At 40.3% G+C, this 26726-nt stretch overlaps 1 protein-coding gene across 12 annotated transcripts in view; it reads right to left on the bottom strand.

Annotated features, from left to right (window-relative positions):
• DCLK2 (doublecortin like kinase 2) overlaps positions 1–26726 on the bottom strand; it is a 179193-nt gene that overhangs the window by 18419 nt on the left and 134048 nt on the right. For 6 of the 12 annotated variants that reach the window (XR_010133524.1, XM_055385515.2, XM_004040476.5 and 3 more), the window contains 5 exons: positions 18408–18483; positions 17399–17507; positions 14651–14708; positions 7082–7201; positions 6710–6856 (listed from right to left, as the gene is read on the bottom strand). Coding sequence is in view for 11 of the 12 variants with exons in the window: in XM_055385515.2 (XP_055241490.1) it covers positions 6710–6856; positions 7082–7201; positions 14651–14708; positions 17399–17507; positions 18408–18483 (510 nt within the window). In the remaining variant the exon portion in view is untranslated. The remainder of the gene's footprint in view (positions 1–6709; positions 6857–7081; positions 7202–14650; positions 14709–17398; positions 17508–18407; positions 18484–26726) is intronic. The other 6 variants (XM_019025901.4, XM_019025904.4, XM_019025902.4 and 3 more) reach the window with 3 other exon arrangements.

Genomic DNA, 26726 nt, shown 5'->3' with positions numbered 1-26726 from the left:
AACCTCTGGGCTGAAGTAATCCTTCCCCCACGGAACCCCCAACAAGTAGCTGGAACTACAGGTACATGCCACCACACTAGGCTAATTTCTTTATTTTTTGTAGAGACGGGGTCTCCTTATACTGCCCAAGCTGGTCTTGAACTCCTGGGATCGTGAGATCTGCCCACCTCAGCCTCCCAAAGTGCTGGGAATACAGGCATGAGCTACCGTGCCCGACACCTCCTTGTGATTCTAACACCATGATTCATCTTTGTTGCTTTAAAGTGCTAATTTTTTCTCTTCAGAGATTTTGCACAATTGTGTGAAATTTGGAAAAAATATTTTCCACTTTTGCAGAAAGTTCCTTCCCTAGGATTACAATGAACACACGTGCTTGCTTACACAGTAGTTAGAGTGTAGGCGGCTGTGTACCTGATGGGCGTGAGAGAGGCCTCTAATCCTGGAGGTAGAAACTGACCTTTATTTAGCATTTACTGTGTGTGATGTACTCGAGAGCCCAAGAAATGGTGTATTAAGTGTCCACCAAAGCACTTGGTGATCTCCACGGGACTAGCATGTTTAGTTCAGAAAATAAAATTGGGGGCAGCAATGGGGTCCTTGTTGTCTAGACAGTCAATGATGAAATACAAATATGATATAGGGGAAAACCTTGGAAGTTTAGAAAGAAAATGACCTTTGGGATCAGGAAGCCTGAACTTCCATAACAAGTCCACACATCTGGTTGTGTGACCTCTGAAAGTCACATAACCTCTCTGAGCACATTTCTTCATCTATGAAGTGAGATAATGCCAGTACCTCCCTTGTAAAGTTGGTGTGAAGGTGAAATGAGACAAAGCTCAGAACAGGGCTCAATAAATGCTCCTTCCTTGTGGGTAATCATAGATGAGAAAAAATAAAAAGTAAAAAAATAAAAAATGTTCCTTCCATTTCCTGGAAGGACTGGCTGATTAGATAATTATCACATTGGAAAAGGTTTAAAAATGCTGGTGGAGACGTGACTATTTATGCTTAAAGAACCTTTCTAGAAAGCATTTCAGCAATATATAGCAAATTTCTTTATATCAATTATAACCTTTGACCCAATAAGTCTACTTCTCAAAACCTACTCTAGGAGAATAGAGATGGACCCAAACGTTATATATAAGGATGCTAATCTCAGAATTTATCTATGACTTTTAAAAACTAAGGGCAACATAAATGGGTAATAGGGCAATGACTATGATACATTACCATAATAAAATATTACATACTTTCTAATAAGCATTTTTCAAATATATTAATCATATGGGAAATAGTCACTATTATGCAGAGTTAAAAAATGCAAAATTACATATAAAATACTCAAAAATGTTAACAAGTTTATCTCTAAGTTGTAGCATGAAGGATTAATTTAATTTTCTTTATACTTTTCAGTGGTTTCTAAAATGTTTACAATGAACATGTGTTGGTTTCATAATAATTTCATATATAAGCAAAACTACGGGATAAATATAACTTTAGAAAGTTAGGTTCTAAGTGAATAGTTTTGGAAGCAAACAAGTGCATATGACAGCATAATTCAAGTTTCACCATGCAATCCTGAACCTGACTGTATAGTCTATTTGTCTCTTGGATGTCCATTTTGAAAACATGGAATTTCAGAGAATAAACTGCTGCAGAGACCTAGTCTATACTCATTGTAATGCCTGTTTCTATTTTTCTATTTTAAGCATAGTTTGCTTTGTCTCATATTTTGCTGGACCAGATATTTATCTCAACCACTATTAACTATAGAAGGAGAAAAATTTAGAAAATGATGTTTTTTCAAGATAAGCATGTTAGCAACATCATCCATTAGTCTGCTACTTAATGAGGGGGAGTGATTTAAATAGTCATCAGTAAAAAAGAATGGAGAACCGCAGGGCTCTCCCAGGCCAGTAATTCCCCAAGTTTTACAGGCATTTTAAAGAGGACGGCACTGAAATACCTCCCTTACCTGTGATGTCCTTATCCATTTAAGAAGAACATGTTTCACCTTTAGTATCTGAATAACGTTTTCCAGTCTTATATACTGAATACACATCTCTAACACATATCTTTATGACTTTAAAGTTCCACAGGAGTAATGATGAGGATTTTGAGTCCCTCATAGATATTTACAACTGAGTCAGCCCACAAGTCAGCAGAAACATTTTCAAAGATATGAATGATTCAGCCTAAAGTAACGGATTCCAGATTCTCAGTCATGTCACAGTCTTAGGAAAACTTTCCACCCATTATGTTTAATGTAAACATTAGCAAGAACAATCTGATATAATTATAGTTAGAATTTATAATGCTTTTACCAAAACCCAGACTTTGGAAAGAAATTTCCTAAGTAATTACAGTGATAAGAATGTTATAAGCACAATTTCCTGTCTGCATCATGAGAGTTAAAAAAAAAGTTTTATTAATGTCACTGTTATTTTGTTTTTACAACTTAAAAATATACTCATTAGGTACAATTTTTGAAAAATAGTATTTATTTTAAAGACTCCATTTAGTGATGCCTAGGGGTATTCAGAGGTTGCTGTCAGATACTCAGAAGTCCCTGAAGTCCTGTTTTTCACATCCTCTATAAAGAATTCAGAGTCAGATGCAGGAGCATATATAGAAAGGGACTGAACAGTCTATAACTGCTGAATTATATCTGTGCAAGTGATATTCCTTGGCTAAACATCAAAAAGGAAGTGTCATTAGGGGTAGACAAGCCTGAAGTCATATTTTATCTGATTCATCTCTCCCCAGTGCTGGACACAGAAGCAAACATGTCTAATATGAATACATTTCAAATCTTAGTGGGAGACTGTCTTCAAAGCAGGAAGAAATTATACATATATCTCTCTCTAGATAGACACAGAGACACACACATCATTGCTTTAAAAACAGTTGCCTTTAATAAAGAGGTGACTAGATGAACAGGGACTCCAAAGGCTTTCTGGCAGAGTTCAGGTCTCCCCAGAAACTGACATTCTCAAGGACTTCGGAGATTTCAAAATTCTTTCGAAGATTATCTCACTGGACTTCTAGAGCCACCCCACTGGGCAACTAGGAAGAGAACTGTTACCTCCATTTTACAAATGAGGAGACTGAGGCACAAAGCACTCAGGTTACTAGTCATATGGCCAGGCAGGGGCTCCAGCCAGGATCATTATTCATTCCACAGCACCATTCTGCAAGATTCTGTACCTGAAAAATAACTGGAAAGGCCTGCCAGAACCCTGACTATAGCCTGCACTTACTTACAGATTTTGAGTGAATTTAAACAATCACAACTGTGAGAACCCTAGCCCTGCAGTGTTCAAACGCCCCACCACAAGCTGTGAGATGCTTCTGTCAAAAGTTGCTCTCAGAATGCAAAAATAAAAATGCGAGGAATGCAGATCCCACATACAAAATGAACACTGCATGTTCTCTAAATAAAATGTCAACTTAATGATTTAGAATGACTTCAAATATGAGAAACCAACCCTCTTCTCTTCTCTCTCCTATCCCCAGAACTCCTGGACAACCTGAATTTATCACTGGTCTCTCGTACTTAACTCTGACACGGCACCACCAGGCTGTAACTCACAGCATTAACGGCCACCCCTGTGCTCCCTGACACAGCTACCCATACATCTCCATTGGCAGGGTTTTAAATTATGATGCTGCTTACCGGAGAGCGGGATGCAAATCAGATTTCTGAATGCTCTGGTGTTTAAAAACTGAATTAGTTCTTAGAGCAAGAAGCGGCTGACAGTCACTCTGGGTATTTACTTTTAGTATCTCAATGGCACCCTCTCCTCCCAGGCCAATACCAACCTGCTGACTAAATCTAGAAACTGCCAAGTGATCTAGTTAGGTTTTCAATCGCAAACACATTTTACTGAGATATATGAGGCTATGGTTATTTCTGAAGGCTCGGAAGAGCCTTTCTACATCACACATTCGCCTCTTCCAGAGGTCAGTTTTATCCTCTTCTTCCTTCTCCTCCCTTTCTGGGCTAACACAAGGGGGCTGCTGTAGGTTTGGGAAGGGGTGGACACTCATCTAGGACAGGTGAGACTCAATGAGGAGTGTGACTCTGATTTCCTGATTGCATTCTGAGACTCATGATGTTGGAGACATCAATCCCCCTTACATTACTTACTCTTAAATTTTTTTAATTTTAGCCAATTCTCCTGAAGAAGTGAAAAACATTATCCACCCTTGATGTGTGACAAGAAAAAAGGAGGCGGTGTCAGATTCTTTACATATATTAAGAAACTGAGTGGAAAAGAGAAGAAACAGGAGGTGAGAGTGAGATCTGTGAGCTGGGAAATGGACTCCCTGGTTTATAGGGAAGCTCACAAGCACCTCAGTCACCTTCTTTGCTGGGCCTTAAATCAGGGCTGTTGGACAGACTGGCTCCAGGGGTTCCTTGGGAACCTGTGGCTCCCATATTTTCAGAGAATGCAGTAACTGGAGCCAGTGGGGCAAGGCAGGTTGTGGAGGGCAGGAAGCAGTCAAGGGGGTATCCTCATGAATGCCCCAGTGTTTGTGTCTGGGCACACCTGGAGAAAGCCCTGTGCCTTTGTTTGCGAAGCCCGGGCCAAACTCAGTTCGATGGTGGAGGAGCCTGGCGTGCTGCAAGGTCCCAATGGGCGAGAAGCCTGTTTTGAGGAGAGAACGCCATATCCTAACTTTCCTCCTGAGGCTCGGTTTACAACTCTGTCTCCATTCCTTGTTAGAGTTCGTAAAACCAAGTCCACAATCCCCCCCTCTTTTTTTTTTTTTTTTTTAACACAGAGCAGGGATATTTCTTTTCCTAATAAGAACATATAGAAATGAAATATAATTCCCTCAAGGCAGAAGACAGTGAGATAAAATTTCACATACTTTTAAATGGATACTCAGAAATCATCAAACGATATTACCAAAAAGAAAAGACGGGTACTCTGGATTAGATTAGCCAAAAAATAAAAAGTCCCGAGGATGGCTTCAGACGCTGTGCATCAATGCATATTCCTTTCAACAGTTATTTGTGTGGTGCTCACAGCAGGCTGTAGAGGCTCATGCTCTAGCACCAGTTGCTAGCTGAGTGAGTGTCAGTGGTGAGTGAGTAACACTCTGCTGTCCATTATGTGTTTACGTGTCACCGTCCAAACCATTGGAGATACAAAGATAATTAGACACAAACCTTGCCTCCATGGTACTTACAATCCCAAAGAGGCAGACAAGTGTATGATAAAGATCACAACACCGTAGCAAGTGCAGCAGAAACCCGAGGTGGCTGTGACTGAACTTTGTCTAGAAAGTCTAGGGTGATGTTAAAGAAGACTTAACTTTTGCTCAATGTATTACAAGATGAATGGTTTACCACACTGCTGGAAGAGAGGACGTTGCAAATGAAGACCAGTATGGACAGAAGCAATGGAGGTGTAAGGCTGCTGGTAAGTCAAGTCTTAACTAAAAACTGAGGATGGAGGAATCTGTGTTTGGATTAACATGATGTAGAAGACTCAGATAAGCTTGCCTCCCAAGCAAGAATGAGGATGAGAGCCCTGAAAGTTGGAAATAAAGAAGCCAACTATGTCATGTGTGTTTGTGGGGGGCTGGGAGGAGTGTAAATGTCAAATCCCCCAACCAGTTTCTCTAAAATTCTTCTATAACGTGGTCACGAGGATTGGTTCCCAATTAGCAAGCTGTGTCTAGTTATCAAGAGTCACCATGAAGGTGAGTTCAATATGGCTTGAAGCTTAGACCATGTTGGGTTGGATGGATAAGAGTTATTAACAGGACAGGAAGCTGAAAAGGCAAATTGAGATCAGACTATGAAGAACTCTGGGTACCATAGTGGAATAAGACTTTTCATTCTGTAGAATAATAGGATAAAAGAGACTTCTAAGAAAAAAAAAATGGCATCTCTTGGTCTCAGTTTCCATGCCTTTAGTAAAGCTGAGATGAATGGACTAGACTATTTCCAAAATCATTCCCTGCAAATAAATGAACCCCCACGTTCTACTCCTGTCTCCTATGAGCCTCTAATTCTGTCTCAAATTTATTCTTCACAATTTTCTGCCCTATAAAATAATTTTCCTGCTCACCTTTAAGTCAGTACCATCAATTAAAATATAAATGAAAATGTATTTTCTTATATCTGGTGACATGCTTTGGCTCTGTGTCCCCACCCAAATCTCATGTTGAACTGTAATTCCCAATGTTGGGGGAGGCACCTTATGGGAGGTGACTTGATTATGGAAGCAGATTTCCCCCATGCTGTTCCTGTGGTAGTGAGTTCTCATGACGTATGATGGTTTAAAAATGTGTGGCACTTCCCTCCTTGCTCTCTTTCTCTCCTGCCACCATGTGAAGAAGGTGCTTGCTTCCCCTTCACCTTCCGCCATGATTGTAAGTCTCCTGAGGCCTTCCTGTTAAGCCTGTGGAACTGTGAGTCAATCAAACCTCTTTTCTTCATAAATTACCCAGTCTCAGGTAGTTCTTTATACCAGAGTGAGAACGAAATGACACATCTGGTAAATAACAAATGCAGAAAAATTCAAGAACTCCATTAGTATTTGATGGTCATTGACATGAGTCTTGCTAATTTTCTAAATTTAAAGTCTCATAATGTAGGATTGGTATAGACTATAAAATGCCATTATTTGCATGTGCTCCTTTTAAAGGAAGAGAGGCATTCATTGGAACAGAAAAAGCAGGGATGACATACCAAGAGATTCTCTGGTTTGATGTCTCTGTGCACGATGCTGAGGCCATGGAGATACCTGAGGGCATTGGCTAAGTTGTACACCATGGCACTGCCATCTCTCTCAGTGTACTTGGTCGACGAAGTAATTGCATCAAAGAGATCTCCACCCTAAACGATACATAAAAGAACATATCAAAGCATCAACAGTGCAATCCTATGAAGGTAAGAAAGATGGCTCATTGGCATAAAGCAGAGAATGACACAAGTGCCACTAAAATCGGCGATTATAAATAATGAAAGTTACGAGGTAGCAATACACTTTTCTGATTAGGTCCTTCAAGGATGTTGTAAACTGTGGGACTAGGCACCAAGAAAATCTCTCTATCCTCTTACTTTGACCAATTCCATCACCAGAAAGAGCTCAGTTGCTGTTTCCATCTCCTCGACCAGCATAATGATATTGGGATGTTTCACTCGGCGCAGTATTGACACTTCATTCTCAATCAGGTGTTCCTGTCAAATGAACGGTATAGAGAGGAGATCAGAAATCACAGAACCCTCTGCTCTCGAAGGCCTGGAGGACAGCAAAACAAACACAGCCTGTGGATCTGATGCCAAAGAAAGCACTGCTCTTGGCACAAAGACAACTAAACCTGACCTAATTGTCCCCGCAGGGACAGGGTCAGTGTGAACATATTATTGACATTACCAAAAAGATACAGACTCCTAAACATCCCCCAAAAGGCTCCATGGTGCTTCTGTGGTGTATTAAGCATACTGTCTTCTCACTTGTCATTATTTCTAACACCTTAAGAGGTTGTGATGCTATGAAAGCTTCAGCACACAGCTCTGTGCTTTGTAATTCAGCCAGAACCACTTTTTGATTTCGGTATACACTCACAAATAAAGACTAGGCATATAAGAAAACTTGGCATGCTTATGGCATCTAACTTCTGGCATTAAGCATTTTTAGTTTTTAAACTGTTACTAACATGAATTTGAATTTCATGCTGAAATTTATGAAAAAAAGAACTTTCTTCCTCTATGACTGGATATGAAATCATTCACCAGATGGATGTTCTTTAACATCTTGTATTTCAGAAATCTGAAAACATACAGTACCACGGGGACCACTATTCGCATTTTAGCTCTAATCACTCTCCTCTGAAAACACCACCTGATTATCAATCCTGGTGAGTAACACAGTTGGGATCAGCACTGTAGCAAAATGTTTACTTACAGAATTAACGAATTATTCTTAATACATCAACCCATGAATCATGAACAATGATTGCTGTGTTTTAAATGAGACATTAAGACCTCTCAACATGTGTACACGTATTTTTACACATGGATGCATGAAGCTAAGAGCCACCTCACCCTTTTGGACAATAGCTGGAAATAGAAATTGTAACAAATGAATAAATAACACATGGAGAAAAATCTGTTTCAAGCTCCTGCACATGGTAGGTTATGTTTCTTGAGCACTGAACACACTGTGCTTGTCCAAGCAGTCACTCAATAAATGTTAGCGAGTGACAGTGCAAATTTGCTAAACAGAAGTATGGGAAAGAAAGAAACCAAAATTTACTAGGAATCTAGTCACTGTTTGTTAGTAGCTGTGTAAGGTACTTGTGTAATGTTTGAACACTTTATCCTTGGAAACAGTCACTGGAGGTTGAATGTAAACTAGGTTTCTGACATCCAAGCCCATCTTTCTTATACACACATTATCACCTTCCAAAGGGGAAGAATTCAGTAAATGCCAAGTTGGAATTCTTCAAAATAAAAATTATAGCTGTAAGCTGAAAATATTTAATTCCTTAAAAAGATAAGAGCATGCAGTAGCACCACACTGATTTGGGGGTTAAGAATCACACCAGGGTTTGTGCAAGGAGGAGAATCTATGCTTCTTTTAATGAACAGGGCTAGGAAGTCTTTGACTGGCTCAGGACTCAACAAACGCTTCAAAATCTGAAGAATGGTGTTTCTTAGACCCCAGTAAACCACAGCTGGGAAGTCAAGAACAGGGTCTCCTACCTGTCTCCAAGCCCATCTGTCTAAGTTACAGAGCAGCAGACAGAGCCCCGTTTCCTCCCTTGGGAAGCAGCTGTACAGCCAGCCCCTCGTGGTTGCAAAGACAAAGAAAAGACTTGGCAAACCCTCTCCACTGATTCACATATTTTGAAGCTTTTGGATCATCTGCACCAAGCATATCCTCAATCACACTAAAAAGCAGGGTTAGATACACTTTTGTGAACATGTACAAGCAAGCACATCAATTTATTTCACTCCATGTGAAGCAAAGACAACAGTTGCTACTGTCATTAAATAGGTTTTTTATTTTAAAGCTAAATGAATCTATCACTTCAATTCTCCTCCCTGCTCCTCATTTTATCCAAAGTTAGAAGAGTCTATATATTCACCTCTCCCCGGGGGCTGTGTTTGTGTTGCCAATTTAGTGATATCTGTAAGATAATCCCCTCACCAGTACCCCAAGAATCTCTCTCAAATTGAAGTAAATAAGATATCTACCACATAAGGAGAATACAACTCCCAAAAGTTATTATCTTTTTCAATAAAAGGCACAACAGAAGGTCTTCTGGGATACATTGTGGAACTTCTCCTAAGGGCCACCAGCAGTGTTACCTTTCAAATACTGCAGCAACATTTCCTCCACCACTTATTAGCCTACTGAATTCTACTTGACAATGGCTAATATTCTAAGCACAGAGTGAATGTTTTTGTTAAAACATGGGAGCTGTTAGCCCTTCTCAACCTCTTGCTGTCCCTGTAAAATTGTCTATGAAGGAACAATCCACTTTTGAAACTAACCATCATCAGAAGCAAAATAAAAGTACTGCATAAAAATCGTTACAAACGTTATCTATTTCTTGTGCAACCTGTATGTAGTCTTTGTTTCTAATATGTAAAAAATGCTCTCTAGACTAAATTTTCCAAGAGAATATTTCTAAATATAATATGAATATCTCTTTTGTCTTGAGTCATACTGAACTTACATTATTCAATTATCTACCATTATATATGTTAAGTGATTCATGATTCTAACTCCAAATAATTTACATATGAATCATTTCATGGCAGTGTTCCACAGTTCTGTGTGAGAGTAAATGACAAAACTGCTAACTTGGCAAAGGACACTGCCTTATCTTTGGACACGGTGATTTTTAACGTACAAAGAGAGAGGAATGGGGGGGTATAATAGGAGACAAAACAACTCTCTCAAACCAGACTAATCATCTTGTCTCAACCCATCCCAGCCCATAAAGCAGTCCTTTCCTCTGTGTTCTCCATCTTATTGAACAAACCTGGCTGTCCCAAGCAGAAACAGGAATTGCACCGATTCCTCCTGTTGGGTGGATAATATACCCACAATCACCAATGTCTGCCCATTTACCTCCTTGGTGGCCTCTGAATCCATCCATTCATCCGTTTAGTTCTCTCTGTTCCTCTTGCCAATCCCTTACCTAGACTTCTAGGCATTTGCACAGGTAGTTTTCTTTTTTTGAGAAGAGGCTCACTCTGTCACCCAAGCTGGAATGCAGTGGTGTGATCCCAGCTCACTGCAACCTCAACCTCCCAGGCTCAAGCAATCTTCCCGCCTCAGCCTCCTGAGTAGCTGAGACCACAAGTGTGCACCCAGTTAATTATTTTTTTGTAGAAATGGGGTCTCACTATGTTGCCGGGGCTGGTCTCGAACTCCTGGGCTCAAGGAATCCTCCCACCTCAGCCTCCCAAAGTGCTGGGATTATAGGCATGAGCCACCATTCCAGCCATAGTTTTATCTGGAACTTTCTTTATCTACTTCTTGGCAAACTCCTATATACTTCTCGGGACCAGATTAGATCTCTCCTCTTCTAAGTCACCTCCCCTGCTCACTCACAGCTGGGTCAGGTAGTCCTCTCACCTGCTCTCATAGCCCCGAATCACAGCTCTCATCCCACCATCTTTCAACTGTTTGAGTGCTGGTCTCTAACCCTCTGGAACTGAGAGCTTGTGGAGGTTTTGGTTACCTCACTCTCCAGCAACTAGCACAGTTACTAACAAACAGCAGGTACCAAAGTGTTCACGTGAAGGAGTAGACACATCACGCACTGTGCTGCCCACAATGGCTTCACAGCTGGCGTCTGTGTTGCTCAGAGCACACTGCTGAGGAGAAAGTGATGAGAAAGAGAAAATGTACAAATCACCACGTGACTTCTGTGATAAATATATGCAACAGACTGAATAATGGATACACAAAGACATCAAGTCCTAATTCCTGCAACTTGCAAATATTACCTTACTTGGGAAAAGAGTTCTGCAGATGTGATGAAGGGTTCTGCAGTGGAGAGATAACCCTGGATTGTGGCGGGGAGAGGGTTAAACGCCACTACAAATGTTCCTAGAGAAGCACAGGGAAGTTTCACACAGACAGACAGAGAAGGCAGCGTGAAGATGCAGGCAGAGACTGGTGGGATATGACCACAACCCAAGAATACTGCTGGTCACTGGATGCCTGCAGGCAAGGAACAGATTCTCCCCAAAACCCCCAAAGGAAGCATGGATTTCGGACTCTCAGCCTCCTGAACTGTGAGAGAGTAATTTTTGGTTGTTTTAAGCCACCAAGTTTGTGGTAATTTATTCCCACAGCCTGGGGAAACGAATACTTCCAAATACACTTCTGGATTTATGTCCTGCCTGGGCCCATGTAGATGATGAATGCAAAACTGTATACAGTAGGAAGACAAAGAAGGACCACTTCTAAGCACCAGAACAGAAAGCTCAGAGCTTTGTACACTGTGGGAATTCAATAGATATTTATTTAGCATGAAAGAGAATATTAGAACTGGAAGAATTCTTAAATTTATAAATACCATAGCATTCTCAAAAGCCTCTATAAATCTGGCCCCAACGCAGCTCTTGTAATAATCTCCTACTTAGAAGGGCCCACCGTGCTTTCTGTCCTCTGGGCCTTTGCTCAGACTGTTCTCACCACCTGGTAGACTGCTCTTTGATTGCTGCCTACTGAAACCCTCCCTACCCACTGTTCCTGCTCCAGCCCAAACGCTTCTTCCTCTGTAGCATCTTCACTGGTCACCTACTTCTCTCCCATGTGCTTCTCCTGAACTCCAACATTCTTTGCAGAACTGGTATTAATTTATACATCACCCTATTCTTAGCACAGTGTCTTGCAGACAGAATATGCACCAAAATTTAGGTGAATACATGAATCTAACAATGCCTGTGTATATTAAGGATGAACAAACAGAAGGCGAGAGAGAGTAAGAATGTTTCCCAAGTTTGTATTACCTGAAGAAATGAATAAATTGAACTTAGAGAGGGAACACAGTAGATCAGCCAATGTACAGGCTGTGTAACCAAACAGCCCAAAATTCCAGTCACAGGTCAGTCTCTGTGTGACTTTTTTGGAAGCTATTAATCTGAGTCTGTTTCCTTATTTGTAAAACTGGCGCATCTGTTTTGCAAGTCATTAAAGGTAATGTGCAAAGTTCCTATATATCCAAGCCTGGATAAATAATACATTTTAACAAATAGCAGATATTATTTTCAGCATTATTAATTTTCTGTATATAGCAGAGGTGGCCAACACTCCAAAACAGTGACTGAATACCACCCCCTCAAATTAACAAAAATTCTCTATATAATTTTTTTCTAAAAATAAAATCTAATGGGAAAAATCAACTTATTTGTAACTAATCGTTTTAAAATTATAATTTTGTATAGTCTTAATGTGGAAATAGTTGTTTAGATAAGCAAAATGGAAAAGTGGAAAAATATTTGATCATGCATTATAAAAATAGAATGACATTCAGAGACTAGAAAAAATAAGATTCAAATATTAGAACTGACTTATCCATTTGCCTCAGCCCTTAGTGTAAATTTTTTGCATACAAAGACCTTTTTTTTCCAACCATGGAAACAGCTGTTTAAATTTTAATCACGTAAACCATATCCTTACCATAGCACCTTTTTATTTTTTTTTTTTACTGTTTTGAAAAAATTTTTAATGTAGTTCTATAGAACCTGGCTCACCAAATTATGATACGTTCTGCTTAAATCACACAACACCACATCAAAAGCAGAACCCTCACACATATGGAGAAAAGGCTATTACAGTGAAAAACATTAGTAATATTGCTAGAAGAATAAGTAAAAGCACATCAAATTATTTAAAGAAAATTAAGCGAAAGAAAACCTTAATCAAAGGAAAAGGGGCATTTTGCACAGTCTATGCAGTCTATGCTTCAGTAATTATCACAGTGTGGTAAAAAGAAAAAATGACAAATTTGCCTCCTGGATTTTCCATTCTGGAGTTCTGAGAAGATTTTTCTAAACCATTCGAGCAGAATATTTTACATTTCCTGTTAAAAATACACTATTTTGTAGAAGTCCAATGAAGACCAGTTTAGGAGTTCCATAACTATAAAATGACAACTATCAGATCAAATCCTGCTAATTATAAATTCTAAACTCCTCTGGCATATTAATAATGTTAGCAGTTAACATGTGTTGAATTCTTATTATATACTAGCACTTCTCTGTTTTCCATGGCTTAATTCAACCAATTTTCACAATAATCTTATGTTCTATGTGTCGATAATAACCACATTTTAAAGGAAGAAATAGAGGAGTTAAATAAATTTTCCAAGAAGAGGCAGGGCCAGGAATACACTTTATAGAATCTGGCTCTAGAGCAGCAGTGTCCAGCATAAATATACACCATGATCCATATACGTAATTCTAACCAAGAACCACATTAAAAAGCAAGGTTTTTAAAATTATAACTTAATATATCCAAATATTTTCATTTCAACATGTGATCATATACAAAGATATTAATGAGGTATTTCACATTCTTTTTTTAGTACTAAGTCTCCAAAATCTGGTGTGTATTTTATACTTAGCAGCCTATTTCAATCCAGACTGGCTACATTCAAGTGCTTTGTAGCTGTACGTGACTGGTAGCTCTGGTGTTGAACGATGTAGCTCTACAGCTTGTTCTCTTAATTGATGTGTTACCACAATGGAATCTAAAAAGGTCTTTGTCATTGCTGCAATGGAATATTTATTTTTTCAAACATAGTTAAAGTATCAGTAACTGCAGCAGCATTTTATCGGGTGATCTTTTCCCAACCCCAGTTAGAGAGTGGGACAGAAGAAAAAAAGTTTATCTTATTGAGGAGATGATTCTTCACAGCATTTCTGCTCATCATGCATCAGCTTCTGTTCCGAACTATCTTTCCAAGGATGTTTGTCCAGGAAACACCCTTGGAACACAAAGATGAGTCTCCCTTACAGGCAAACGGCAGATGTGTTTCCTGACCAGGATAATGAAAATAATATCTCCTCTGAGGCAAAGAATGGGCAGCATTGCTAGCACCTCCTCCTAAGACTGAGGGTTTCCCAAGCTCAGAGTTCCCCAGCTATGACATAAACCCACTGTGTGTAAATCATCCAGCTGGGCCCCTCTGCCTCACTGCCATGGAACTTGGGAGTTAAAGGGAACCAATGCAAGCATGAAGCTCATGCTACCTGCTGTGTCAGGAATAACAAATCCTTTTGTCTCTGACTCAGAAATCTTGTGTTCTGCTGGCCTATATGAAGCTGGAAGGCTTTGTTAGCTTGCAAGTAAAGTCCCAGGTCCCTCAGAGTTCTTGACACACCTTTTGAGTGTTGTTGGGTGTTAAAATAGGTATCTCCCAGAGAAAACAATCTACGTTTTCTAGTTAGGACCAAGATCAAATCAATTTACTGTTTTAGGATTAAAGTTTCTGAAAAATAGCAGGAATAAAACCGCTTAACTGTTTTTCCCACTATTACTGGTCTCTACTCCTGCTGTGATAGTTGTGTCAAGTCCCCACTTAAATTCCTTCATCACAGTAAACACCTCACCAAGTTACTCTAGTTTCTTTCACAAAGGAGTTATGCATACTATACCTTTCCACAACATTTGGCTTTGTCTATAATCTTTAGGGCAAACTCCTTTCCAGTGGACCTATGGAATAATCAGAGGAAGACCATTTAAAGACATAAATTAAATACCATCATTCCTGTTTTCTTTCTTTTTTATACTTTAAATTTTTTTTTTTTTTTTTTTGTAGAGATGAGATCTCATTATGTTGCCCAGGTTGGTCTTGAACTCCTGGGCTCAACTGATCCTCCCGTCTCAGCCTCCCAAAGTGTTGGGATTACAGGCGTGAGCCACCACACCTGGCCCATTCCTGTTGTATTCTACAGCACAGACCCAGGAAGGAAAAACTTGGCTCTTCCTCTATGCATTAAAGAAAATATCTAGTGGAGTCAGGGGACAAAGGTACCCAAAAAATTAAAAACAAAAACAAAGCCATACTGTATGTTAATTAAATATTCTTTCATAAATATTAACTATAATATTAAGAAACTCATATTTAAAGTATTTCAATTCTGTTACATCAGGGAGAGGCAGGAAATAGTTTTTCTATATGTAAATCTCAAAATAGTTCTCTTAGGAGACAGAATAAAGTTTTAAAAAACCAAATTAACAGAAAATTTTATTATCAATATATTTTTACATTAGTCCATTAACAACATTAGCCCATAATTCAAAAGTGAAAAGTCCCCTGATTTTCATTATTTCTCAGCCAAAACTTCAGCTAGGATCTGATCTGGTACCAAGTTAGTCACATCTTTAAATGCTCTTTCCTGGCACTAGAGAGATCACTCACATGGATATAAGAATCTTGATGTTATTTATTTATTTATTTATTGAGAGAGAGTCTCGCTCTGTCAGCCAGGCTGGAGTGCAATGGCGCAATCTCGGCCCACTGCATCCTCCGCCTCCCAGGTTCAAGCAATTCTCTTGCCTCAGCCTCCCAAGGAGCTGGGATTACAGGCACCTGCCACCACCACTGGGCTAATTTTTGTATTTTTAGTAGAGATGGGTTTCACCATGTTGGCCAGGCTGGTCTTGAACTCCTGACCTCAGGTGATTCTCCTGCCTCGGCCTCCCAAAGTGCTGGGATTACAGGCATGAGCCACTGTGTCCAGCCATTATTTAATTTTTAATCACCTTTAAAATAATTTAATTTTAACATGCCAAAAATGTCTTTGAGTATAGAAAAACCATTCAATAAAGAACACCACAGTACTCATAGAATACACTTGTTCTCTCAAGTGCAGCTGGATTTGCCATGTGGTTGTAGTATACACTGATGAGGCCTGGCTTGGAAGAATCACTCATCCTTAAATTGTTCTCCCTATAACAAAAACTAAATCCTGCCTCCGATTTCTGACTAGTCTTTAAAAGTCATACTTTAGATGCTTACTTTGTTACTTAGGTGGCAGTCTGTGTATAAGAGCTGAGTAAAAGGACTCAGAGAACAAGGCATTATCTTGTGTACCAACATAAGGAGCACTGAAGCTTCACTGGAGATGTAACAAAATGGAAAAATTGTAGTTACCAAAACTTTCTGGAAAAATCCCCAGAAATGATAAAAATTATCACTTAGAATGGGAAGGATAGCAGCCTATAAACACCAAGACTCTGAGTCTTTTCTGGTTTGAATATTGTTTATAAAAAATCTGGAATAGGCAAAAGTAGGCTGATTGTGATTTTTTTTTTTTTTTTTTTTTGAGACACAATCTTGGTCTCTTGCCCAGGCTGAAGTGCAATGGCACGATCTCGGCTCACCGCAACCTCCGCCTTCCAGCTTCAAGTGATTCTCGTGCCTCAGCCTCCCGAGTAGCTGGGACTTCAGGCGTGTGCTACCCAACCTGGAATTTTTTTTGTTTTTTTTTTCTTTTTCTTGTTTTTTGTAGAGATGGGGTTTCACCATGGTGGCTGGGCTGGTCTTGAACTCCTGGCCTCATGTAATCCACACACCTCAGCCTCCCAAAGTGCTGGGATTACAGGTGTGAGCTAGCCACCAGGCCTGGCCTGACTGTGATCTTAAACAGAGTCAGAGCTCATATATCCTGAACTACTGGAATATTCCATTAAATATTAACTGAGAAGGAGGATTGCTGTAGGGATTAAGCGATTTAATACAAGTACAGACTGAGAACAACGCCTGACACCGGTAAATATAGGAGATGTTCTTCAAAATGACTTATTCTTCTCATTCCTCTCTGGCTCATGATGAGACCTTATATATATCTCATCCCAAATGCACATAAAACAGTTTTATACTCTATGTATATACATAATATTTTTTTCCTGTGGGCATGCAAAATGGCTGATCCCTGCTGGGTACAGTCACTCATGCCTGTAATTCCAGCACTTCAGTAGGCCAAGACAGGAGGACTGTTTGAAGCAAGGAGCCTAGGACCAGCCTGGCAACAAAGCAAGACCCTGCCTCTATTAAAAATTTAAAAATTAGCTGGGCGGCTGAGGTGGGAGAATCACTGGCACCCTGGAAATTGAGGCTGCAGTGAACTATGATGGTGCCACTGCACTCTAGCCTGGGTAACAGAGTGAGACCCTGCCCTTTTTTTTTTTTAAAAATAAACAAATAAATAAATAAATAAATAACAAAAGGAAAGAAATGGCTGGTCCCAAGGGCAGACTCAGGGAAAACGAAAGAGACTTTCCAGAAGGGCCTTTTTAAAATTAAGAATAAACTCCAAGGAAAACTGTATCTGTAGATGATACAGTTTTCATTATTTATCATTTTCATTATTCATTAATTATCCTCACTGTCCACTCACCTGTCTATACACTCTTTGACTACTGCAAAATTGCCATCACCAATGACCTTTCCAATTTTGTATTTCTCAAGAAGAGTTGATGATTCAGAGCATCTGTTTCCATTCACACCTGCAAAAAGGATAAATGCAAATTCTAAAGAAAACATCAGCATTTTATACAGATTCCTAAATATTTGTAAAATAGTAAACTGCGATGCATTTATTTCTAAATCTATGGTGAAACTAAATAAAATATCTGCACACATTTCCTGAATAGAACACCTGAATCACCAATTTCCTTTTGACTTTGTTGGTTGAAATCAGAAACCTATAATCAATAAACCTAACAAATCCCTGAGATATCAGGTGAAATAAGTGATTAGCCTTAGGTAAAAAGAATATTTCACTAAAACTTATCCAAACTTTTTTGTCGATGTTCAAGAAAGGGGCAGGGGATATAAGATGATAGAAAAAGAAAAAAAAAAAAAAAACAAAGAAAGGAGAAGAGGATGGTGGTGGGAATTTAATCTTCAAAATGTTCAAGATTTCTCTTCAAGATTTTCTAGTAGAGAAAATTCTACCCAGATAAGATAGATGCCTTGTTAAGGCGAATTCCTGGCTCAAAGCTTTCTCAAAAAGGTATGTGGGGGAAGGGTTAAGATCTGCCCACTTCTCACTACATGTCCCAGTGTCCAGCACACAGAAGACACCAAATCAGGAAAACACAGTTCTGTTATCTAATTGAGAGAAAGGGAATATATTTAGAAGTTGTGAGCAGATCACCACAAAAATAAAAGAAGCCCAAGTCTAAAATCTGAAGCTTCAATAACCTAGTTAATGACAATGAGATTTTTCTTTATCTTGAAGTAACCCCCATCCCCGCCTCTTACTAAGGCCAAAGGGGCTGACAGGTGATGTGATCACATCCCTCTTTAGGAAGATTGTAATTTAGCACAAGTGAGTTTTAGGTGAGCACCAAGTTCCCGTGCATGATTTCCTTTATCAAAGTAATGATCAGATTGAGAACTACCTTCAGGACTTATGCAACGGTCAAGCTCAGGTCCACCGTTTACATTGGAAGAAGATCTGCCATGAGCAGAAATCTGCTGAAAGAGGAGAATGACCATTATTTATCAGGATAATTTACAAATCTTTAGCTAACTAATCCGTTGACACAGAAAATGCTTACAGAATGTAAAAATGTGTCACAGAAACCGAGGAGGCGTTCCCTTTCTTTTCATCTCACCTCTCTCCTTATGCACATCACATTAGTGCATTTCTTCCTTAGATATTTCATTCAGATTAGACATAAGAAAAATCATCAGTTACCTTTTTTTGAAATTATGTTATTTTTTACTTCCATAAAAGGAATTAAAAGACTCTATGGCATGACAGCTGGATAAGATAGTTATTAGTGGCACAATAAGGCTTAGAACTATAGATAATTCTAATGGTTCCAGGCTAACCATGTGACTCCTAGGAGTTTAATCATTTTATTTCCTCATGATAAATGACAACTGATGGACAGCTGCAATTTTTCAAAATTTAATTTTTTTGTTGTTCTGTTTAATTTTCAGCTGCTAAAGTTGAAGGCAACTCCAAATCGACAGCATTCTATGGCAGAATGTTTAAAAAGCGACAGTGTTTAAAAACAAGGTCCAGAGAAGGGACATAAAAGGAAAGCCTAAAAGAAAATCACACCATTCTCTATTCCATTCCCCACCCACGGCCACCACCCTGGTCCAAGTCTTTCTCCGGCTTCACTTGGCGTTGCATCAAAGGCCTCTTTAGTTACTCTCAGTCTCTCCCATTCCACATAGTATTGCCAGAGAAATTTTTCCTAAGAGTAGCTGGGATATCACCTCCAGGATTCAAAAACCCCAGTGTGTCTTTGTTACCAACATAATAAGTAACTCCAAAATCTTCAGCGTGGCATTCGGGCCATGATCTGTCCCCCTACCTACTTGTCTAATGTGTTTCCCACCACTTGTTCTGATGCGTTTTATACTTACAATAATTCAATTTGCTTTTATCTTTCAAAAGTTACTTAAACTTTCCAAGTCTTCATTTTCTCCCCCAAAAATGGAGGTAGTAACAGTGCCCAACTCAAAGATTTGCTAGAGAATAAAAATTAGCTTATCCCTGTAAAATCACTTTGTCTCTGACACGTAACACTAACTCAATATTAGTTTATCAGTGCCTTTTCTTAAATCATCTAGCATAGAACCTTGAAATGAGTGATTAAGAATGTGGGCTTGGTGCGGTGGTACACACCTATAATCCCAGCACTTTGGGAGGCCGTGACGGGTGGATCACCTGAGGTGAAGAGTTTGAGACCAGCCTGACCAACATGGTGAGACCCCGTCTCTACTGAAAATACAAAATCGGCCAGGCTGGTGACACATGACTGTAATCCCAGCTACTTGGGAGGCATAAGAATCGCTTGAACTGGGAGGTGGAGGTTGCAGTGAGCTGAGATCGTGCCACCGTGCTCCAGCATAGGCAACAAGAGCGAAACTCCTTCTCAAAAAAGAAGAATGTTTGTGAACTGTTGAATGTAAATGGCCATAAGAGACCTTTTGCTAAATAAAAGACAGGGTCTCACTCTGTTGCCCAGGCTGGAGTGCAGTGATGCAATCTTGGCTCACTGCAACCTCCACCTCCCAGGCTCAAGGGATCCTCCCACCTCAGTCTCCCAAGTAGCTGGGACTACAGGTATATGCCACCACACCCAGCTAATTTTTGCATTTTTCGTAGAGACAGGGTCTCACTGTGTTTCCCAGGCTGGTCTCGAACTCCTGGGCTTCAGCCATCTGCCTGCCTCAGCCTCCCAAAGTGCTGGGATTACAGGCGTGTACCACCATTTGGCCTGGCCAGCCAAATTCTTAATAGGAATAAAAATATGAACATGATTTTTCTGGAAAGTTGTATCTCAGAAGATAAAATGATCTCTGCTAATCACTGCCTGCCCCAGAATAAAGTAACAGGGGAGGTGGAAAATCAATGCTCGGGAAGCATGGTGGACAGTGACCAGTGGACTCACATGTCTTAAATCTCACAGCCCAGGGCAACGCAGCCCCACATGGTCAGGCCACAGGCAGCTGGGTCAGGCATGGTCACTGGGCAGGAACTACCGCCTCTCCCAGCACTTAGGCCTGAGGACTTTGAGCAGAGTGCAGGTCCCCACACTCACAGCTGAGGTCCTAAGACCTGTACCTGGGTCCCTGCTCTCCATGAAGCCTGCTTGTTCATCTGTCCTGGAAGCAGGTAATGGTCCTACATCAAGTCCCTTTCTTGAGCTAATTTGGGTAAGCACTGGTTTACTGCAAGCTGATGTGTTGTCTGAGTGAAGGACACTCAATCACATCAGGAGGGGCTGAAACACAGGCATTTCTACTTCAATGTACATTTTCATGTGGATCAGTAACTAATCAAAGTGTTTATCAGTTGAGCTCCTGTGAACCATTGTAATTTTCCCAATGTTTATTTGATTAAACCTTCACTCCCACCCTACCCTGATCCCCTATATAGCTCAGCAATTACAAACTTGGCATGGAGCAAGGTGACATGGAGCAGGGAAAGAGACCAGGAAACAGGACAAGTGATGGAAGCCTGGTCTCCAGTGACTAAAAGAGAGTGGCACCTGGGCTGAAGCCTTGAGCCTCAGAAGGAACAGGGGGCCTCGTTGGCGGGGGGGGGTGGGGGGGGGGCGGGGGAGGAGAGAGAGAGCGAGAGTGAGAGCGAGCAACAGCGAGCATGGCATGGGGCCAAGCGAAGGGCCACTTTCAAGTGTACCTAACAAAGGCTCCACTAAACACCAGGAAATGCAGCTTCTTAGCAAACAATAAGGGCAAGGACATTTTTTCAAAGCTGTCAAATTAATATTTTTTAAAAGGTGTTAAGCCTCAAGCATTAAAACAAACAATTATGTAGCGTTAACAGGGATGACTTATCCAATTACTTAACCAAATATGTTCCTTTATTTGAAAATAAGCCTTTCCTAAAGAGAAGAAAAAAGCATGAAAAAATAAAGGGGATAATTTTATTATAGTGCAGCTGAACAGAGAAACATAATTAGACACAGAGACAATTTTCTTTCTCCCTCTTCACTCCTCAGTAAGATCTACAGCAATGACTTGTGCTGTTTTAAGGGATAAGAAGATGAAGACACATCATTATTACTGCTCAGATGTTTACAACCTTATGAGGAGGAATAGGTGCACCTAAGCTTAATACCTTCAGTGAAACCTCTGCATTTCAGGATAGGTGCTGATGGTTACAAATGACTCTGAAGAGCCGTGAGAGGGAGCCATTTTGCTACAGCACAAATCTGATCTTGTGTTTGAATCGCTCAGCTAGTGATTCAGTTCATTGGACCTCCCACTAATGAAGCTTGGCTTTCCAGAGGTAGAAGAAAAGCTGAGTATTTAGTAAGATCTCTGGACAGATCACTGGCAACTGTGAAGCATCTATTGTTAAATATAAGGCAAAGCATTCCCAGTGCCCTGAGAGACATGCAGACAAAGAGCAATGAAAATAGAAGAAATAAAGCTGTGACTTTGCAAAATTCTCATCATTTCCTTTGCAAAATGTGTATATTCCCTTGTCTCCTGTAAATGAATTACTCTCTTACTGAAGCTCAAGAATTGAATTAGTACCAGAGAGATCAAATATGGCATTCAAGATTAAACCCGTCCCATTTCTATTGTCAAACTATTTCTATTAAAATCTCTTAAAATGCTAATGAGCATTCCTGCTTCCATCAGCAACTATGATGCTGAGACAGCACAAAGAAAGTGCCTAGATGCTGTATGCTAGCAGGGTCCTCCTCAACAAAGCATAATGGATGGCAGCATTTACGGTTTTTCAGGATACCATTCATAACTGCCAACTGGTTCAGAAAGACAGCATTGTGTTTGACAGGGGCAAGGGGGCGGGGGATATATTTCCTAATGAGGTCCTGATTCTGCTTGGCCAAGGAGGTAAGGTGACAGAAGAGAACCTTGAAGATGTTGCTGAGTGTCTTCTCTGGGATCTGGTGCTCCTGCACCACCTCGTCACTTCTCTGGCAGCAGTGGCTCCATTTTTATGAATAAGCAAGGAAGGGAAATTGCAAGAATCCTCTTCTGCTAAGAACTTTTTTTTTTTTGAGACGGAGTCTCACTTTGTCACCCAGGCTGAGAGTGTAGCGGCACAATCTCGGCTCACTGCAACCTCCGCCTCCCGGGTTCAAGCGATTCTCCTGCCTCAGCCTCCCGGGTAGCTGAGATTACAAGCACCCGCCACCACGCCTGACTAATTTTTTAAATTTTTGGTAGAGACGGGGTTTCACCATTTTGGCCAGGCTGGTCTCGAACTCCTGACCTCAAGAGATTCCCTGCCTTGGCCTCCCAAAGTGCTGGGATTACAGGCATCAGCCGCTGCGCCCAGCTGCTGAGAACTTTTTAAAAAAGACTTGAAAACAGAGCAGAAGATGCTTTACAGTGCTCTCAACTGCTAGCATCATTTAAAGGCATTCACGGCTGATGGAGGACATCTGATGATGAGCAACACTCCGGTTTTCTGTTTTTAGCCAGGGAGTTCTGTCAGAGGGTCCTATGGTAAACTTCTTTGATAAGCAGATTACCGAAATTTCTAAAAATTTGAAGTTTAAGGCGAAATGTTAAGTACTACACTAAAACTGTTCTCTGTTCTGAAATAGGCAAGTCTCAAAAAAAAGTAGCAAGAGTGGTTACTTACTGCATTATGGCATATTATTGTTGACTTGAGTATAATGCTAGCTACCCTTGTGCTATACTGGTTTTCATCCATGTTCCTGGCTCATTAACTCCTGCAGCCCTTGTTATAATGTTGGGATGCTTTAGGCCTCAGAAAACAATCTCTCTGACCTTCTCCTGCCCTCCTTTCACCTGCCTAAAGCAGGACTCTAATCTGACTGCAGTCATAAGACACTCATTCCAGAGGAGGTCCTGCCCCATACCCTGAAGCGAGGAATGCTCTATAAAGAGGCTAAGAAAAACTAGAACAAACCGGCTTTGCTGGGCTTAGATCATACCCCTTTTTGTCCAGTCATATTTCTACAGGGTTGTCAATCATGCCTGTGTAATGAAGCCTCCATGAAAATCCAAAAAGACAGGGTTAGGAACGCTTCTGGATAGCTGAGTATGTGGAGGTTTCTGGAGGGTGGCATGCCCAGGGAGGCCATGGAAGCTGTGCATGCCTTCCCCCATACCTCGCCCTATGCATATCTTCATCTGTATCCTTTGTAACATAATATCCTTTATAATAAATTAGTAAACACTTCCCTGAGTACAGTGAAGTGTTCAGTGAAATGCAAATTAATCAAACCCAAAGAGGGGTCATGGGAACTCCAACTTGAAGCTGGTCATTCACAAGTTCCAGAGGTCCAGACTTGCCACTGGTGTCTGAAGGAGGGGGTAGTTTTGGGGAATGGGCCCTCAACCTATGGGATCTGACGCTATCTCCAGGTAGATAGCATCAGAATTGAATTGGGAGGACACCCACCTAGTGTCTGCTATAGAACTGATTGCTCACTTGGTGGTGGAACGAAACTCATCCCCCACATTTGGTCACAAAAGTCTTCTTCTGTGCTTATTGTTTTTTTGGTGTCAGAGCAGAATAAAAACATGGTTTGAGAAAGATTTTCCCTAATATTTCATTTTTTTTAATAAAAGGACAAACTTGAACAGAATCTAGGAAATATTTCTCTGTAGTGAGTTGACTTTCTTGAACGCATTTTGGAAAATGGCATCACAATTCAAGTGGTAAATGGTCTACTATAAGTGTCAAGACAGAAACATTTTCTTCTTTTTTTTTTTTTGAGACACTCTGTCACCCAGGGTGGAGTGCAGTGGTGTGATCTCTGCTTACTGCAACCTCTGCCTCCCAGGTATAAGTGATTCTCCTGCCTTGGCCTCCCAAGTAGCTGGGATTACAGGCGTGTGCCACCACGCCTGGCTAATTTTTGTATTTTTAGTAGAGATGGGGTTTCATCATGTTGGCCAGGCTGGTCTTGAACTCTTGACCCCAAGTGATCCACCCGCCTCGGCCTCCCAAAGTGCTGAGTTTACAGGTGTGAGCCATCGTGCCCGGCAGGTCAGAAACATTTTCTATGAAAGACCAGAAAGTAATATTTTAGGCTTCATGGGTCACAGGTTCTCTGTGGCAACTCTGTCTCTGCTGCTGGAGTATGAAAACGGCCATATATGAACAGATGAGCATGGATATGTTCCAATAACATTTATTCAGAAAAACAGGTGATTGGCTGAATTTGGCCAGCAGGCAAACTCCCGGTCAGCAAGAACTTTCTTAGGAAAGCTTTTCCTCCAAGATAATTCTTGCACTTTTAAACTCTAAAACAGAACAACCTTCAGGGTATGGTTGTTGCTATAAAGCAGCCATTCTTTCCTCACATCTTAGAATCACATAGGAAGATTTCAAAAATTCTATTGTCAATCTGAATCCCAAGTTGATTAAAGAATCTCAGGTATCAGGATTTTTTTAAAAGCTCTGCAGATGATCCAACATGCAGCCAAGGTTGAGAACATCTGTGGATGAAGTTTCTGGCAGCAATTTTAATTAACTGTTCAGCTACCATAATCAGTGTAAGTTCACTCTGTCACTCTAACCACTGCAAGTCATCTATAGCCAAACAACCTTGTCTTTGTTAAGAAAAGGAAAGAGGACACCCACATGGTTTACTGAATCCTACTTTGTACCAAGTCATGAAATGAGTATTTTGCATTGAATGAGTTAGGTATGGTCATCATCTCCATTGACCTGTGAAGAAATCAGAGCTTAGAGAGGTTATATATAACTTGCCCATCACCACAGCAAATGTGGAATCAGAATCCAAACCCAGGCCTGACTCCAGAGCCCAAGAGCTTCTTGGCGATTCTCACACTGTCCTATCCTCTAAGTTTATGAGAAAAGTCCTGCAAGGCTATTGAACCAACTAAAGGAAGTCACCTAATTCTAGACTTGCTGATCAAAATATACACTATGGTATATCTAGAACATGTTTTATGATTATATAACTATAGTAACATTCCTGTAATTCAGTCATATGATACACAAATTGATAAATTCACAGCCTTTCCTCAAATATAATTTAAGATAAATTTTTTCTTTAAAAAGGTAACTTCATGAAGTTTACTGAATTTTTTTTTTTAAAAAAATACACTAGATAGTACTTGTAAATAGATTTGCATCATTGGCATTTTTGTGGGTTTTTTCAACATTAGGAACATTGTTTCCACTAACTAGAATAAAATCCAGTGTAAAGTATTATAAATGCTGAATTAGGAATGTATTCAAGAACAGAAACCTTTATTATTTTCATATTGGATTTCTGATAATTTGAAATACTTCAGTATGAGTAATGAGATATGAAAACAATCAGAATCAGCACCCAGAGGGTGGTAACACAGCCTGCATGCTTAGATTTGGTTTCGTTTGGCAAAAACAGTGGCACTTAAGACTTGTGGTTGGTTAACAGTGTTAAATAGAATCCACTGCCTGAACATGAATATGGTTTAAAACAACAGCCAGCTCTACAGTCTATCAAAGGGGCAGCGTGGAGCCCAACTTCCGCTTTCCTGTTCTTCCAAATACAGATACCACCACAGTTGACTACATGGCCTGCCAAAACCAGCAGAGAATCTCATCGCACCCCTCTGAGTAAGCCTTTCGAGTAAGGTGTTGGCTTACTGGATTGTGACCAACAGACAGGTGGTGTGACCATGCCTACTTGCTAAAAATACCTGCATGCTTTCACTGTGAGGTTTCACTGATTTCTAGGATGCCAGGGTGATGAGAGAGGTGTCTGCCTCTTCTGTTATAACTATGGAGGCTACTACAAGCAGCCACAATGACAATCTCTAAGTCTTTAACTCCATCCAGTTACCTATAATGCACTACCAAGAAGAATTTCTGGGCCCACTTTCATGAATAATGGGGCATTTAAGTTTAACACATATGCCAGTTGTATTCAAATGAAATTCTTACAATTGATCCTATTTATACACTGATTTACTTGGTAAACCCTCCCTGCATCCTCAGAAAGATGGGCTTCAGCCCAGGTGAGTCATTTACTTCCCAAGTGCACCAGATTTGACTGAGCAACTACAATGTGCAAACCACTGTCCTCAAAGTGTGAGATGCATTATGACTTATTTTGTTAGGGCACTTCAAAACTGCTTAGCCCCTCTTTTGGATTTTGTTCTACAAAATCAATTATATGGAAAGATGAAGTCACCATCCATCTCTGGGGTAATGAGAAGTGGTCAGTTTCTTAGTATTGAAGGTTATCAACTAGTCTTAATTACAA

This window comes from Gorilla gorilla, chromosome 3, assembly GCF_029281585.2.
Source record: "Gorilla gorilla gorilla isolate KB3781 chromosome 3, NHGRI_mGorGor1-v2.1_pri, whole genome shotgun sequence".
Lineage (NCBI taxonomy): Eukaryota > Metazoa > Chordata > Mammalia > Primates > Hominidae > Gorilla > Gorilla gorilla.
Note: the sequence above shows the minus strand (reverse complement) of the source record. Positions and strands in the feature narration are given on the sequence as shown.